Consider the following 18,349-nt stretch of genomic DNA (forward strand, 5'->3'; position numbering starts at 1 on the left):
GCTGAATGTGCCCTAAATCTCGCAGCATGTGTCTGTTTTCCATGAATATTTAATGTAGATTATTTGTGCATCACTCTGGCTCTTCTGTATTGCATTCTGCCATTGCATATTCGAGCCTATAGTGGGATGCATGCTGTGTGGAGGCAGTCTGTAAGGTAACGGAGGCTGGTCTAGCCCATATGACAGATACCAGTGTCACAAGTGTATTAATGGCAGCTATCCTCACAGACGACAGTGATTAAACTTTTTTTTTTTTCCACGAGAACGACATGAGGTATGAGGCGAACAGAGGGGTGCGCGCACGAGCACGCAGAAAACACACAAGACAGGTTGACGTGCGTAAGACGTGCGTAATCCCCCTTCCACCCACACCCACACCCCAACCAGCCTACCCCACTCCCCCTCACCATCAAAGACACAGTTTCCTTCCCACCACAGAGAACCATATTTATGCAAATGGTCCAAAAAAAAGGAGAGAAAAAAAAACAGCCGCTGAGACACACTGACTCACCGACTCTTACATGGTGCTAGGTGAAAAATGAAGTGAAGGCGGCCCGTTGTCTGTGTGTGTGCGTGTGTGTGCGTGTGATTACACTCCCTGTCTGTAAATAGGTCCCGCTCTGCAGCTCCACGGGCTGTGCAAGAGACAGGAAGAACAGTACCAGTATCCCACGGTTCCTGGCTGGCCACTTGCTCTCTATTTCCTGTCCCATGTTATAGATAATTTAAACACTTGCAGCTCCAACAGGCCCAGAGTGGCAGAAAACTGTGAAAACCTCAACAGCAACCCTCATATGTGTGAATGGAGGATAGAAATAAGTGGGGATGAAAGGAGACACTGCCTTTTTGAAAGCGAATGGGTGTTTGGTTGAATGTTTATAGAGATATATGGTCTTTAGCTGATATTAACACTCACCCACCTCATGTTATTTATTTGCTGAGAGGGTGTCCAGGAGCTATTATAGGACTGGCTAAATTGGAACAACCTCGAGGCTGAGGCTGAGCAAAGCTATTACCTCTAGTCAATAGACATTAATATCCCCATGCTCAATCTCAGCCTCATACAGCGCCAAGTCTGTCCCCGTGAAACCGCTCCACTGGAGTAACCAAAAAGATGTGTTGTAGTAGCCCTATCTGTTTACCCTTGTGCATCAATCCGTCACAGCCGAGTGAGCAAAGAGGAGCGATGATAGCATTGTCTCAGGCAGACATCGCTGTGGCCTCGAAAGGAAGTGATGCAAAACAGAAAGGAGGATATGCCGGCACTGGTGGAGAGAGGTCACGACCTCAGTGCATCAGGCATACTCCTGATGAATAGGGAATGATCTGAGGATACAAGAGTACATCGATTTGAGGTGGTATAAAACATGATACAGCCCAGCAGGGTAGAGCGTAGCCGATGGCATCAAAGTCCAGAATAGAGAGGATAGGGTCACGGGGCCAAGATGCCAGTCTACGGAGTACGGCTGACTTGAGATGAGAGAAAAAAAAGTTAATGTGAAAACTGCCAAAACACCAGAAGCGTGAAATTCACTTAAACACTTAAGCGAATTAGCAGACTTTCAAAAAACAAAAACATAAACAAAAGCTTTCAGGCAAAAACGAGAGGTTCAATTAGAGATGACTTCCAGGTACAGATGAAAACAAAAGAAGGCGCGTGGCAGCAGATAGAAAGACTTGAAAGCACGTTCAATGAGATCCGCCTGAAACATCCTATTAGGTATAACCAATGGATTAGTCTCCTTTGTCTACAGAAGTATTATGTTCTGACATAAAAAAGCCTCTGACTGGTCTCAGTTTTGCAATTATGAAGGTGTTCAGTTTTACCTCCATGAAAATAGTTTGACATTTTAGCAATAAACAGTAATTCCGTTTAGACCAACCTTAAGAGAGAGAGGAGCTGAAAAGGAGGAAAAGAGGGTTTTATGATCTTACACCGCCTCAGACTGTGGGGTGAACTGAGAAATTAAATTCAAGGAAAAAAACCCCAAAAACTCAAGGTAGTACTACAGCTGCTGTTTCCACTGCTGATGATATCGATCCAGGTGCCTTTGAACTGGAAAAACGAAAATTGTAGACGACCCACACGTGATGTATTTCATTCAGCACACAGACAAATATATTATTATGTTAAATGACCGTATCGGGTTGCAAAAGATCACAGGTTTGTGGTAAGCATCTGAATGTCTTCTGCTTCTTATTCAGCAGACAGCAGCGACTCAAATGTCTTATCGCTGTAATTCCCGAACCCGGCTGAGGTGTGTGATTCTTCCTTCAGAGGCAGATTCCACATACAGATTTCAGCTTTCACTCCCGCTCTCCAACATGATCCTTGTTACTGGAAAAACCTGCCCCCTGGGTTTTTATCAAATTCACATTCGCCACGCTCAAGGATTTCTGTTTGTTTGTAGCAGCTGTCGGTGGAATTTCTGAGCGAGGGAGAAAAACCACTGTAGTTCTTGTGCGAGGGAGGTGCTGCGCTAAAAAATAAGAAATCCAATACTCCCCCCCAAAAAAAAGAAAAAGAAAAAAATATGGAGAGAGTGCATTCGATATTAGATAAATATTTATTACACTATGCCCCAGCCATATGAAATGGGAGTAGTGCTGGGTTGGTTGGTTTTTTTTGGTGTTTTTACTCAGACTTTGGATGTGGTTTCTCTTTAGAGTTTGGATATTTTATGCACCTGAGAGGAGCCCCCAAATCTGTCCTTACTGTGCAAATGTAAGAAATCCCTTCATTAAAACGGGATGCAAGTATAAATGCCTCATCTGCTTTATCACCTGTAAGTCGGAATGAGGATGTAAAGGCTGCAATGAGCCTTTAAAAATGAGTAATTTAGCTGATGCTCTTATCCTGGGTGATTAACGGGAGGGGGCAGCCAGGGGTTTGGCATCTTGGTGAAGGACACCTGTGTAGCTTTGAACTTGCAGTCTCTTTCTTACTGATACAGCCCTGAATTTGGGCTTACATCCATTAAAGCTACTAACGGGTGTCTGGTGCGACTGGCCCTTTTTTCCTGGACAGATTTAGCTCATGATCTGATTGGCTTGCTTCATCTCATCCAGCTCCCATCTCCTTCCCGTTAACGTGATTGGGCAAGACTGATTGTTTTTTTTCTCCGTGGAGTGATTACACTGTGACCTTGCGCTGCGTCCTGTCTCCTCTGCCCAGTCGGACAGTGACCTTACTGGTCGACTGGTCTGTGTTGTGGCGTATTCGTTCCCTGTGCGTATTGATCCCAGGCAGAACAGCAGTCAATGGAGCGTCTGTGGGAGGCTTAGTGTTGCTCTGTACAGTAAAGTAGGAAGGCGCATTTCTGGGCATGCTGCTATCTCAGTTGAATGCTCCATCACCATGTTTCTAAAGGCATATTCATCAGCGAATAACCACCTTCTGTAAATATTTTGCTTGTAGTAAATTGCATCGCCCAAAACCTTGATTACCATTGTTGCTGTGTCACTCTCGCCGCCAGCTTCCTGTTTTTTTTCCCTGCCCTTCTCTGCTCCAATTTTTTCCCCTCCCTCTTTATCTGTCTCGCCTCCAATTTAATGTCAGCATCTCTCTTATCCCTCTCTCGCCGTCTCCCTGTTCCACTGTCTCTTACTATACAATCGTTCTTTCTGTCTGTCTCCTCCATTTCTTTCTTGCCTCTCCCTCTTGATGCTTTCACTGGCATTTGAGGCGTACAGTTTTGTGCCAGACAGCCATTTCTCAGATTGAGATATCCCAGGTTTTAAGTCACTCAGACAGATTTGCTATCTTAATGGGCGAGAGTAAGGGTGGGGTTGTTGGAGGAGGGCTTGTGTTGCTTTTTGATTTGCCAATTTTGGATTAATTTCTGTAATAGGCTGCGGTGAGATGGAAAGATAAATGGGCTCCGCATTAACTGAGTTTCCTGCACTGATAAAACAATCTTGCTTGCATTATCAGCATAAATCTAACGAAACAGTGCGTGCACAATCAGCTTTCTTGCATGGAAAAAAAACATATTTGCAAGTAAAATCAAATTTTCATTTTCATCTGGTCATTTTTTAAAAGCGATATCTACTTAACTTGAAAAGTTTCAATTGTCTATTTTTAATTAAAACAAGTGAAATTCGATGCTGGTAGTAACACGGTTTTGGGCAGTAACATGCATCTAATTACCTTTTCAAATTAATGAAGATAATTAGTGAAATTCAAATGGGATAACTTCTCATTACTTTTTGACTTTTGAAGAGCAGTGAGTCACTGTTGACAGAGATCATGGCATGGCATTACTTCCCAGCTCTTTTAATGATAATAATGGATTGGATTGCATTTATATAGCGCTTTTCAAGGCACCCGAAGCACTTTACAATGCCACTATTTATTCACTCTCGCATTCACACACTGGTGGAGGCAAGCTAAGGTTGTAGCCATATTGCGCCAAAACCAGTAGGCGGTAGGTGAAGTGTCTTGCCCAAGGACACAACGACAAGGACAGAGAGCCTGGGGATCGAACCGGTGACCTTCCAGTTACAGATACGCTTCCCAACCCCCTTATCCACGGTCGCCCAGATAAGAGTACCATCCCTTTGATCACACGAGTCCATGCTGACACTGGGATTGAGATCAATCCAGCAACCCACTGCACTCAAGGTGTCACAGCCTCTTTAATCTAACATGAAAGTAAATATAAGTCAACCTGGTCAAGTGAACTGTAAATATCCATATCCATCCACAATCTTTGCCACTGCAAATTCCCAAATGCCCCCCAGAGAGGCTACAATATTAATAGGAAACTGCAGACTATAGAAAAAAAGCAGGTGTTGGTATATCCAGATGTCTACTGAGCTTAGTATAAAGTCCTTCTAGAAGCACATCTTGCCACTCGGCAGCCATTCTGGCAATGCCTCGATATTAATGTCGATGGTTATTGGGGTATCATTTAACCAGACAACCCGATATCACACCAAAACTTGTAATAGACACCCCAGTCCGCTGTGTCTATTTCATGCTTTGCCTCTCCAAAACATGAAGTGGACATGTATACAAAAGTTTCATTACCAGCACGAGGACATAGCGAAATATCTCCCTTTGTTGTTACTGCAACTTCCTGCAACTTCTGCATGCGAATCTTTTTCACGCTTTTTCAGAATCAAAGCGTGAAATAGACACGCTGGACCGGCGTATCTATTACAGGTTTTGCTGTAATACTGGGTTTACCCAGATGAGAAAAGCCTTGAGCTCCAGGGAGAACATCCAATACACTAAGCTATGTTTGTTCAACTTGTACTTCAAGTCAGTGCTTCAAAGTCACAGCAGAGACATGGAGAACTATAAAAACTGCCAGGGAAAGTCCAAACTTTCTGAGCCAATACCTGCGACAAATCCTTTCCGTCTGATGGCAAACAAAGGCAGATAGAGCAACGCCCCAAGGAAGACGAGATCCTTAAAAAGCCAGCAACCAACATCAATAATGGACCTGGAACACAAAATGAAAATGAAAACGCGCACCGCTACAAAAAACATGGTGTTGGGAACTCATCGCAGACATCAAAGTGTCTAAGAGGGGAATGGGTAGTAAAGGCAGTTCAGGATGAGGGCCTAACTAACTTTAACTGGAATATACAAATTACATGCAAAGGCTCAAAGGTCTAATTTATTAAGGGCTCAATCCAGAATACCAACATGAACAGCATCAGTGTTCATTCTTTGGGTACGCTAAATAAATTCTAATGCTAATTCACATTTTGGATGTAGTTAGCAAAAAAACCCCAAAAACTACACTTTCCTACACATTTACTAATTAACCACATCCTGATATAATGATTAGATAATCCGATAACACAAATCTGAGATAATCGTGAACCTCTACAGTACAAATATATCACAACAACGACACAACTGGTTCATTTTTTTTCCCCAGTTTAGCTGTTGACCGGCTCTGAGGGGGCAGCGGCGTCTTTTCCTTTACTGATTTCTACTTTAGATTTCTGCTTGGGATTCTTTGAGTGCTGTGGTTTCCTTTTATAATGCATAAAAGTGTAACTAACGTGCATCGTTTTTCCTGCTACAATCTGCCCGACGCATCTTCTCAAAAAGCTACAATACCTTTTTGCTGTTGAAAGAAAAATATCTGCATCTCCTCCAGCTTTGTGATTGCACTGAACAGAGAAACTTGAACAGCATCGTGTTTGCTGCCTGAAAAGCCTGCACTTGAACAGATTAGCTGGGCTTAAATAAATGTATCACTTCGACAAGGCACCTATTTGCTAATTTTGAACTCCACAACTGTATTTTTGGCTGTACTAGAGTAGCTTTGCATGACTCACTCCTCAAGCTCCTCCCCCATTAAGGCAACTTTCTTATAAGCCAGCTTACACCTGAGTGGCTGCCTCTTGCAAACAGAAGATTTGAAAAGCGGGTGATTTGGGGGCTTCTCTCCCCATAGCAAAGGCCATGTGCCTACGATGACCATATTGAAAATATCCACTCTCATTTAGTTTATACACAGAAGAGGCAAAGAAGAGAGCGCTGGCAGGGTGGAGTGGGTGAAGACGAGTATCAGGGGGGTGATTTGGGACAAAAGTATAGCAGCAAGAATGAAAGGGAAGGTTTACAAGATGTTAGTGAGACAAAAAGACAGGAGGCAGAGATGTAGGTTGCAGAGTTGAAGATGCTAAGATTTCACTGGAAGTGACCAGAAAGGACGGGATTAGAAATGACTATGTCAGAGGGAAAGATTATGTCGAGCGCTTTGGAGACAAAGTTAGAGAGGCAAGGCTGAGATGGTATGGACATGTGCACAGAAGAGATAGTGGACAAAGGATGCTGAATAGAGAGATGCCAGGCAGGCGAAAAAGAGGAAGAGGCTTGTGGATGTGATGAAGAAGGATATGCAAAGGGTTGATGTGACAAAGGAGGATGGCAGGATTAGGGTGAGATGGAAGCAGATGATTCATTGTGGTGATGCCTAAAAAAAAAGAAGAAGAAGAGAAGTGTCAGAAGCTGAGCGCCTCAAGTAATAGTGAAGAAAAACATAACCGGTTTTCTTTAAGAGGAAAAAATTAACATATTAAGATGTTGGGGTTTAGTCAAGATCAGTGTTGGTCAAGTTACTTGAAAAAAGTAATCAGTAACTAATTACTGATTACTTCCCCCCAAAAGTAATCCCATTACTTTACTGATTACTTATTTTCAAAAGTAATTAATTACTTAGTTACTTTTTAAAAACACGATTTACAACCTGAATAGGTGATAAAGCGATAGATCTTTCAGCCCAATTCTACTTTTTCTGCATAATCCATCATACAAAATGTAATCAAATGGAAAAGTCTCTTTTTAAAACTTGTTTTATTAGTTTTAATCTTTTAACTTTATGCATCAAGCAAAAATTTAATTATATGCAACATTCTCTGACTGGAAGAAATTTGTTTAACATTTAAACCTATTTTCTGCACATTCCTGCACATAAAATAAAATATATATTTTTTGTTTACACTCACTCTTTCAAATAGATGCAAGTAAAACACAGCAGAAAATAAATAACATCAAAGACTAGCGGTCCTGTTGCTCTATTTTCACCTGTAAAGCAGGAGTAGCGTAGGCGGAGGTTTACCCTGGTGCAGGTGTGCCGCAGCGGTCAGTGGAAGAATCCGCAAGTTTCTCTGTGAGTTTCCCATTACTCATAGCGCACTCGGTGCTTGCTTTGAAGTTTAGGGGTTTTTTTCGCTGTAAAAAGAAGTTTTCTTCCCACGCAAAACGGACACTAATGTTTTTGTCACTTTTTATGGAATCAAACTCTAAGTAAGGTCAGTACTTCCACGCTTTAAACGCTGCACGCTCATACTCTCTCCCGCACTCGATATATGATCCATTGATCTGCACACAGCTGTTGTCACAAACGTTGCACTCGCTTACGTCACTGTCATGAGACGTTCTCGCAAAAAAAAATCACGGTTTTAGTAACGCAGTAACGCAGCGTTCATACGGGAAAGTAACGGTAATCTAATTACCGTTTTTGCGATAGTAATCCCTTACTTTACTCGTTACTTGAAAAAAATAATCGGATTACAGTAACGCGTTACAAGTGCCCATCTCTGGTCAAGATACAGTTACAATGTTATAGTTCATGATACTAATTTAACCCTGTTCCTCTTCTTTTCCTAAGATTAATTTTTTTAGTGTATAGACTGACCGACTTTCATTATGTGACTGAGAGCAAACAAGACAGGGGAAGTGTGTTTCTGTCTTCAAGCAGAGGGACAGAAAACTTGAAAGGGTTTGGAAGCATTTCTTGTTTCGGATCTTGTTCGGAGTGAAATATGTCTTTGCCTAATGCAGTGATTGATGGAAGGCTGGGAGACAGATGGACACATAAGGAGCACTTTGCTAGGGAGGTGCCAGTCAGTGCACAAAGACTGACGCTGACATTTCACAGAACAACATACATCAAATGATCAATAGTCCTTCCCCTGTCTGACGAGGTACCTTGCTTGAGAAATAGGGCCGCTGCTTTGCAAGGACAAAACAGCTCAGTGGAAAAGTGAGCTGACCTCTCACCACGAACATTGTTTTGCCAGTGATTTATTTTCCGACCACACCACTTGTACAAGATAAGGTTTTTGGCCGGGACGTGTTTAATACTGGTGGTTTTTGGAGCAAATCTGTAATATCAGACACAAGTTTGCACACGTCTTTGGTCAGAGTCCCCGGAGACTCGCACACTGTGAGAAACTGGAGTTTGGGCACTGACCTGTTTTTATTTTGACGGAATGAGATCGGAAATAAAGGCAGCATGCTAAAGAAGGTCTGTTTCCTTTGAATGATAGGCTCATGAGCAAACACTTAAGGGAGTCAGATTTAATGCATCTAATTATATCTCAATCTGATGTTTGTGGGATTTTTGAGTCCCCTGTTGTCTTCATTCACCTTACTGATTGATTGATTCCTAATGTTCTTCCAGGTTCTGTTGAAACGACTGACAGTGACATCCAGTCCACGCTGATGTGCTGGCAAGGCCAAGGATCCCGATGCAGTCCACCAATTCCTGCTGGAGCTAGACTAAGAGCTCAGCACAACAGGCTCCCATTTCTGATCTTGGAAACATTAGGAAAATAACAAGATAAAGTTTATGCATGCACTGCAGGCATAACTCCACGCTCCTCAGCCAAATCTGTTTGCAAAGAAAATTTCACACGTAGTGTCTCCACGTGGGCTTGCAACATGGCCCAGAACCTGAAGAGCTGAGTTCAATAAAGGTAAAACACATAAGTAATATCTTTAATTTAGATTTTTCTTTCAGTTTGACTTTTGGTACACAATTTTTAATCTATGAAAGAAAAGAAAAAGCCAGAAACCAGGCGCACTCTCTTAATGTCAGGGTCCTGGGTCCCCTGACCCAGCATGTTTAGTTCTTTGTGCTTTTTGTATTATTGTACTTCTAGTTATTCTATGGTTTCTAGTTTCGATCCCTTGCCCTTCATGTTTCTCTGTGTAGCCTCTGTTCTGTGTAAGTCTGTGTCTGCATGTTTGAGTTTACCTCTGTGTCTTTCGGTTCTTAGAGTCCTCTACCTTATGGTTTGTCTCTGTGTTTCTTAGTTGCTGTCTCCACCGTTTCAAGTTTGCGTCTCTATGTCGTACTTCCTGTTTTACTTTGAAGGTCCGTGTCTTATGTGAATGCGTCCTGCTTTCCTTGTCTCGTCAGTCCTGATTTCTCCCAGCTGTGCCCTCCTTCTGTGTCTCATTCCCCTCGTTACTTCCCAGTGTATTTAAACCCTGTGTTTCTCTGAGTCAGTGTCGCGTCGTCCCTCATGCTGTGTGGATCTCCCTGTGAGTTTAGTTTGTGAGTGTCCAGTCCAGTCCAGTCCAGTCCAGTCCAGTCTAGTCTAGTCTAGTCTAGTTTAGTTTGCTTTGTATGACTTTCTCCTGTCAGCAAATAAAGCTGAGTTCTTTGTGTTTAAACCTCGTGCCTGAGTGCCTGCATTTTGGATCCAAATCCTACCTGCCGCACAGCAATTCATGACACTTAAAGTGTTTGTGGTTTCAGTATATTTATCTTTTAGAGACTCGCTGGAAGAGAGCTCACAATTATCTAAATTACTCTGTAATTACAGTAAAAAGTGTTTTAGTTTGAAGCATGACATACGTTTCCAAAACGACTGACCCACTGGTCAGTTTTAGACAACAAACTAATCACGGTATCCCCAGGAGATAATTGACAGCAAGGCCCTGTGCAATTAAGGACGCATCCTATTGAGTGAAGGATCCTTCATTATTCAAAGCAGGCTCCTGTTTAAGGGATAGGAAATAAAACTCGCTCTATTTAGTTCTCTATAAAATACACAGTTTGTTGCTCATGATTTAATTTCTTCATTTCTCCAAGTGGTGTGTAAATGCACAGCCATCCATCCACTGTCTAATCTTAATCAGCTTTTATTTTATTTATATTGCACCAGATCACAACAACAGTCACGCCAAGGTGCGTTGAGGCTTAAACTTACTGTAAATTGATTGATAAATTCGTTTTAATTTTTCTATAGTCATCTCAAGGTGTTTTATGTTAAAACGTGGAAGAGCACACACTTGACGACAGTGGGGATGAAGAACTCCCTTGTTAACATTGATAACACTGTGTCTTTTCAGATGTGCAGGCTGCCAGTTCCATAGGCATTAATGCACCATCATACATCAGAGGTGCAGGTTTTTGAATTGAGCACCGAAAACAAGCCACACGGTCCCTCTGCCCTTCTGCCTGGAAGACGCGATGTCCGTGTTTTCCACTAAGAATTGCAAATTTTGATTTGTCCGACCACAGAAGAGTTTTCCAGTTTCCTCAGTCCATCTCAAATAAGCTTCCAGTGAAGACGGGGGTGATCTTCTGTACATGATGGAGCTTTAACCTCCAGTTGTGAATGACTCAGTAACTTGCGTTAGCAGACAGGGATTTCCACGACAGGATCATACCTGTTTTGAATGCACTGCCACTTGAGGCTCCGAAGGTCACAGGCATCCCTTTGCACACTGAATCTTTTGATGATATTGTATACTGTAGGTCAGGGGTGTCGGACTCCAGGCCTCGAGGGCCGGTGTCCTGCAGGTTTTAGATCTCACCCTGGGTCAACACACCTGAATCAAATGATTATTTCATTACCAGCCTCTGGAGAACTTCAAGACATGTTGAGGAGGTCATTTAACCATTTCAATCAGCTGTGTTGGTACAAGGACACATCTAAAACCTGCAGGACACCGGCCCTCGAGGCCTGGAGTTCGACACCTGTGCTGTAGGTGATGGCAAGTCTTCACAATCTTACATTAAGAAATATAATTCTGAGGTTGCTCCACAATTGTAGATCCAGTTTTTTTACAAATTCAATTCAATTCAATTCAATTTTATTTATATAGCGCCAAATCACAACAAAAGTCGCCTCAAGGCGCTTCATAGATACAGAGAAAAACCCAACAATCATATGACCCCTATGAGCAAGCACTTTGGCGACAGTGGGAAGGAAAAACTCCCTTTTAACAGGAAGAAACCTCCGGCAGAACCAGGCTCAGGGAGGGGCGGCCATCTGCTGCGACCGGTTGGGGTGAGAGAAGGAAGACAGGATAAAGACATGCTGTGGAAGAGAGACAGAGATTAATAACAGATATGATTCAATGCAGAGAGGTCTGTTAACACATAGTGAGTGAGAAAGGTGACTGGAAAGGAAAAACTCAATGCATCATGGGAATCCCCCGGCAGCCTACGTCTATTGCAGCATAACTAAGGGAGGAACAAACTGATGAGCTTCTGCCCATCTTTACTTTTGAGACACTCTAGCTCTCTTAGATGCTCTTTTTATGCCCAGTCATGTTTCTGATCTGTTGCTAATCAACCTAATTAGTTGCGAAATGTTCCTCCAGCAGCATCCTTTTGGTTTGACGTTGACAATAATTGCATCATAATGTTTTTATTTACGTTTTACATGCCATCCCAACTTTCTTGAAACCGGTGTAATAGAAACACAAGGTTAAACTGAGGGTTGACTTAAGAGTTTAATTCATTAATATCGTTACATATACATTAACATGTCATTTAACTTGTCATTTAACCTCGTGGTGCCTTTATTTGCCCAAGAGCTTTCTGCTGCCATGTGCATAGAGGAGGTGGGAGGATGAAATTTGAGCAATGTGTCCTGCCTGTAGGAGCGTTCAAGAAAGTCCACACATGTAAATGTTACGTTTTTGTGTGCAAGTTTTGTCTACTAGATGAAAACAAATCATCAGCAGTCCTCATCAGCACGACCAGTAACTAAATACTTAATCACACATCAGAAATTTTACTTTTGCTCTCAACAAGATCAAATTTTCTCACCCTTTCTTCAGTTTTCTCCAATCAGTCTTCGTAGTGTATGCTAAAGCAATATTATAGAGCCAACCATCTATCAGGGAGTTGCTGATGGTTCTGGCATTCATGTTCACACTTAATGGCTAAGGTGACCAGTCTGCCAGAAACTTGATTTGTCTCCTTTTATGTCCTCACATCTCAGGTCGCCACTTTCTCTCATTTTATCTCTTTCAGGGAAAGTGAGAGGGGCGGGTGCTGCTCACTCATTCATGGGCACATCAGTCTGGCCTCTGCGATCCAGCCTGCAGAGCCCCTCGTGTTCTTGCTTTATCACAGCTGCCCCCTCAAGTTCCTCTGCCTAATCGCTCTCAGCTCGCACCTTGTAAAAGGTGGACAGCCCAAAACTGTGCTTACCCAAGCGCCGTCCGATAGGTGAGGGCGGCGAGGGCTGCGCTGTCATTGGCTGACTGCTGGTGAGAGTGCGATGCGGATTGGAGGATGTCAGGGGACTGGGATGAAGACCTGTGTAAGAAGGCGCTGGTGCTGGTGGAGGAGCTGTGCTTCAACACGAGGGGTTACAGCCAGAACGAACGCTGCCAGGAGTTCATCTTCCTGAGGAGGGGCAACAGGCCGCTAGAAACAGGTAACACACACACCTGGTGCTTCTTACAAACAGTGAATCAATAAAAGGTGGATGTAACGTGCGGGTTTGCAAAGTGAAGTCAACGTGGAAATGACTTAAACCTACACGCTCTGGAAAAAAGAGAGAGAAGAAAGGCCCTCAGTTCCCTTCATCAGTGACCTCAATGAACACTTTTTGGATAACCTTATGGGCTCAACCACAAGTTCCACTTACTAAAATTATATATTATAAGAGAAGGATTAACCAGAGTATCCAGAGCAGTCAGTGCTGTGTGTTGTGTACTCAGATCCACCCCTTATTTGTCAAAGCAACACAGGAGCAATACTGAAAACCCTTAACACGAATGTGACTCCTCTAACCAGTGGATAACACCACAGCGGCGTTTAAATACAATTTATGCTTATGAATCAAGTTTTGGCAGTTTATTGGTGTTTTAATGCTATTTTTCTTTTGTTTTAAACTTATAATTATTTCTATAAAACCTCAGTGAAATCTGCCTTATTCCGGGCACAGACTACATGAAATGAGCCTGATTATCCAGAAGATATAAGGTATCACTTGGTAACAAAGTAACTACAGTCTTTTTTCCCTCTTTTTTTTTGCAACAGTAAATAGGCTGATATTTATGTAGAGCTTTTCTGCTTTTCTGATCAGTGTGAACTGCTCTAATACTAAACGGAGGCTTTTAAGGTCTTGGTTCCCTCGATTCTGCAAGCTTGACCGATATAAGCACAGAGATCTCAGTCAGCAGTCAGGAACTTTCTTTTTCTGCAATTTATTGATTTTTCAATATTCTCCCCTTTTTTAAAAAAAATTGCGTTTTACAAAAATTGCCAGTTAAGCCTACTGCTTCCTGCTTTATGCCGAGTTCAGTCTACACAATACCAGCATGATTAGGGCCAAACCTGGAAGGCGTTGGTTAGGAGCTGACTTTGGAAATGAAATTGTTTATTGTTGCACTACAGTTGACCGAAAACCAAAGTTGAATCTGGGAACCCTATGTTAGGGTTAGCGATGTTAGCATGTTAGTATGTCTTTGAGTCCTCAAAGGTTCTCGAATGTCACAAAGAGAGCTCTGCCAGCAACTGTAAACATTACAGAGCAAAAGAGGAGCGATGTTGCTTTTGCAGCTTAGGGGGGCTGTGAAATCGCGAGCCAGTGCCTCCTTCCTGATGACGTCAAACACACTGTGAATGACAGAATGATTGATCAGGGAGCCACCTATGCTCTGTCTTGTCCTTCAGTCAGAAAAGAGGAAGATTTTATTACTCTATAATGGCCCTGACATAGCGACCAGAAATAAATAAATTAGCTAGCCTGTGCTCAGCGTTAAAGCAACACCTTATTCAAGAAATACCCTTGAAGTATCAAAGACTCATCAAACCCTGCAGTTTGTAGTTCACTCCTTCACGCAGAGCAGGAACAGCCTGATTTGAATCAGTTTAAATGTACTGCGAAGAAAATGAGCTTTCACCGTGGACAAAGTAGCAAAACTTTCCAAACATCTGCAGCAGAATAAATAACCCTTCGTCTGCGCGTCCATATGCTCAGTAGATTTCAAAAACTCACAATCTTAGCAAAATATGCCTAAATATCCAGAAACTTGCCATGGCTGATCTGTATGTTTTGATGCTTTTTTTCCTCACCCGCCATGAAAACAAACTAAAGTCAGCTTTGATTTTCAATTTAATCTTTTCACAAGGACCACAGTGGCTGGACTCTCTCTGAAGTGAGGGAAATGTGAACTTAGCAGACACCTTTCAAGCCTACAGCGAAGGGACTGGTGATACTATAAAAAGATTTGGGGTATTGCTTTAAGGAACTGCTCTTTATAGGCACGATTGAAGGTTTAAGTACTCCATTATGGTCCAAATGAAGTTTTACATCAAAGGCCTTCTTCTAAAACTGACACTTTTTTGTAGGTTTTGTCCCAAAAGAGGTAAGAGCAAAAGATTCTTTTTTAGTACTGACTCGTCACAGTGACTTTAAGGTATGATGAGGCAAAATGTTAAGAAGAGTGCTCACATTTAAGGATGGTTAGAGGTACTGTGCACTCACAACAACAGACCATGAAATATTCACGTTCTCGACTGAAGTGGCTAAGGTACAAGTCCATCCCATTTCTTTTATGATCCCCAAAAGAGTCTCGGTAGAATTCTGTGATTGTTATCTCAGAGCTGGATTACAAGAATATATATATATATATTTATATCATCACATCCTTTGCCAGAGTGAATAGGTACACCCTGCTGCACTGTGGATGAGAGTATTGTGTGTAGGTTCTTAGTGAGCCATTTGGAAGTGCACTGTGCTGTTATGCAGATTAGCATGGATCTGTGGCTCAGTGTAGATTAGCCTGGATTGCCTGTGTGTTGCCTCCGGAGATTTGGATGGCTCTGAGAAGAAATGTCATGCCATGGTTTTAGGCGTTAGCCCCCACCGCTTACCAGCTGCGATTTTTCGGTGTTTGCTGATGGAAGTCGGCGGTCCCTTGGAGGATCGCAACCGCTGAAAGCTGTCAGTGAATGACTTGTGTAAGCAGCGGAGATGCGTTTGATGTGGAGCAATGTACGACTCCCAGTGGGCTTGCATCAGTCGCTGACTGACAGGAAGTCTCAGTCCCTCTTCACGGCGTACTACAGAGGCCTTCTACCCACACACCTACCCGCCTGCTGACTCGCTTTTTATGCTTTGTGGATTAGCGATGGATCTTTGGCAGGATCAGCGCTCAGGAAGTTACAGCGACTGCCCTAAAGAGAGACAAATGGAGGCGAGTGGCTTGGCCCCCAACAGTCCCTGCGCACATTTGATCACAGCCGCGTCTTATCAGCGCACCCTGATCTGCCAACTGCACACAACCTACTCCTCTAGCTCCTCGCTTTGTTTTTTTCCCCTCTCCAGATCAATACATTAACCTTAACCTAACTCCTCCCCTCTTTGGGTTTCGCTCTAAATCACTGTCAGCTTGTTTTCCCCAATCTCTCCTTTTCCCTTGCTCTCTCTCTCTCTCACACTCTCTTTGTATCATTTCCTGTTTGGTTTCGAGCCTTTCACACATGGTGTGGTAATTGTATCAGCTTTATCAACCCCCCACCCCCTCTTCTCTCTAGAAACAAAAAGGAAGAATTGACCCAGTCATCGTATATGTCTGTTGCAACATGCGCACCAATCTGTTTTCAAGCCTTTCTATGTTTGTAGCAGCCCTACATTTTTTCTCACCCCTCATCACGGCTGTCATTATTTCTCTTTTACCTCATTCCTTTACCCCCCCTTCCAACATTTCTTCCTTCCTGTCTCCTGATCTCGGTCATCACGTTCTCTCGTGCTTTGCTTTTGCTTTTTTTCCTTCCCCCCCCAATTCGTCGCTCCTCAATTCCCACCTCATCATGTTCTCCACCACCGATCTATGTCCCCTCGCCTATCCTCCACCTCCGCGGCCCCCCAATCATATCTTTTGAACAAGTGCTGATTAATGACATACAGGCTGATGAATAATTCACCAAAGAGAAGCTGAGGCAAAGCAGGGGGGGAGACAGATAGAAGGTTGGGGTGACGAACAAAGAGAGCGAGAGAGAGCACGCAGAGGCAGACAGCACGGGGAAAGAAATGACAGCGAGGAAAGAGGGGCGTTTGAGGGGATTACATACGAGAGAGTGAAAGAGAACGTGAGGGAGGGCGGATGGAGACAGTAGGCGAACCAAGTTCCAGAAGATGTAGCCCTGGGCTGAGGGATTGGCTTCTGTTGTCTTGTTTTCATTCATTTGCTCTCAGTCTTGTTGTCAGCCGGTTACAGATAAAATGTAATTCTTCTTTGTTTGATTTAAAAGTGCTTATGTCTTTGTCATGCCCATAAAGGCACTCCGAAACAAAGTAAATTAAGACCAAAGGGAGGTTAAGGCCTTTGTGTGAGACTTGTGGAGGTTTGGAAAACATTTCCTGCTGTGGGTGAGACAAAGTTATAGTACGCAAAGGTCGTGCCCGGCCCGCCTGCGGACAGAAAAAACTCTTAATTGATGACCTCGTGTTCTGGATGCAGCTTAAGAGGGCAAAAGGTAGAAATTCTTTACTTATATGCCGCAAGGTGCAGAGGAGTACACAGTCTGGGAAATGAACGCTGTGTCTTACTTGGTCTATTTACAGTGATTGAATATTCATGTTCAGGGCTCTGGGCCTGTAGTTCATTGTTGATTCTGATTGGTCCGTTTGTCATGAAAGTCGTCAGACCAAAAGATGCTATTTATAAAAAGACTTGTATATACTCAATATACTCATTGTATATTCTGTCTATTTATTAATTAATATTCATATAATATTTATAAGGTATTTACAAATGTATGAATTTCTAATGAATTTACAAGTCAGAGTGTCCAGCATGCGCACATGTGCCCACTCCTCAGCACAAGTCATAAAGTTTAGTAGAGCTCTCTTTGTCAGCGGCTGCTGCTGCTGGAACTGTCCAGCAGTCTGGTGCTGAAATGGCTCTTTTTTTGTATTTTTTATTTTATTCCGCTCACTTTCTACATACGGATGAGTCATACTCCACCCTTCACCATCCCAAACACCCACATCCTCACCCTCACATATCCACACGCAGAAAACCCCCAACCCCACCCTCCCTCCACAGTCACAATCCTCATCACACATTAAAAAGCTCATAACCGTGAGGAAATGCAGGATGACACCGCATAGAGACATCACTGTGGGTGTTGGTGTTTTTTTTAATTGCCACCCCCACCCAACCACCCCACCGCCTCCTCTCCTTTTCTGAGAACATCCACTCTGCCAGCGTTTGCCCTCATTTTAAGCTCAGGATTCAAATTTGGGACGTGAGCTTGAGGGGAAGGCTGCATATTGCTATTTACGCCTACAGCAGGTTCCCTTTCCTGCCTCTGCCGCTCCGTGATGCGTGATTTGTAGATAATGTGGTGATGTTGGGAGCGATGTGCGTGCGTGTGCGCGCGTCTGGATTGGATCATGCAGTGGTTTATTGTTGATTTCTCAGACATATGTATGCATAACATGTCAACGTGTAAAATACCAGACGCATGCTGATGAAGACGCTTTTTTAAAAAATGCCTCAGCAGCTATTGGATTACATTTGGTACACACAATCGTGTTAGAATTGATCTCGTAAGCATGCTCAAACCACTGCTAAACATAGACTGTATACAAAAATGTGCACAACCACTGTGATGTTCAGTTGTGCATCCTTGGTCTGAGCATTTTGACCATCGCAATCTTGTTTTTGGTCAACTGGACATGATAAGCGGGTGCTGCATTTTACTAAGAAACTTGCAATGTGTTACGGCCCTAGCAGGGCCGCCTCCTGAAGTTGTCTGTTTGGGCGTGTCCGTCCATCTCTCCTGCCTTAGTTGCCACCTTTCTTTTGTGCAGCTGACTCTCGTCAGTA

General features: G+C 43.1%; 1 protein-coding gene and 1 long non-coding RNA gene across 3 annotated transcripts in view; one reads left to right on the forward strand and one right to left on the reverse strand.

The window, feature by feature from the left end:
• Positions 1-18,349, forward strand: part of syt3 (synaptotagmin III) — a 47,506-nt gene that overhangs the window by 546 nt on the left and 28,611 nt on the right. Inside the window, exons 2-3 of one of the 2 annotated variants that reach the window (XM_085157026.1) lie at positions 8,934-9,228; positions 12,531-12,939. In XM_085157026.1, the coding sequence (XP_085013152.1) occupies positions 12,795-12,939 (145 nt within the window). In that variant the 5' untranslated portion in view covers positions 8,934-9,228; positions 12,531-12,794. Of the gene's footprint in view, positions 1-7,692; positions 9,229-12,530; positions 12,940-18,349 lie in introns of those variants that run through there. The other variant, XM_085157027.1, reaches the window with a different exon arrangement.
• LOC146519563 (uncharacterized) lies at positions 211-9,850 on the reverse strand. The gene is made up of 2 exons (XR_014873722.1): positions 9,623-9,850; positions 211-9,541 (listed from the first exon to the last, which is right to left on the reverse strand). It is a non-coding gene; the product is annotated as an uncharacterized LOC146519563 (long non-coding RNA).

This window comes from Neolamprologus multifasciatus, chromosome 4 (assembly GCF_963576455.1).
Source record: "Neolamprologus multifasciatus chromosome 4, fNeoMul1.2, whole genome shotgun sequence".
NCBI lineage: Eukaryota > Metazoa > Chordata > Actinopteri > Cichliformes > Cichlidae > Neolamprologus > Neolamprologus multifasciatus.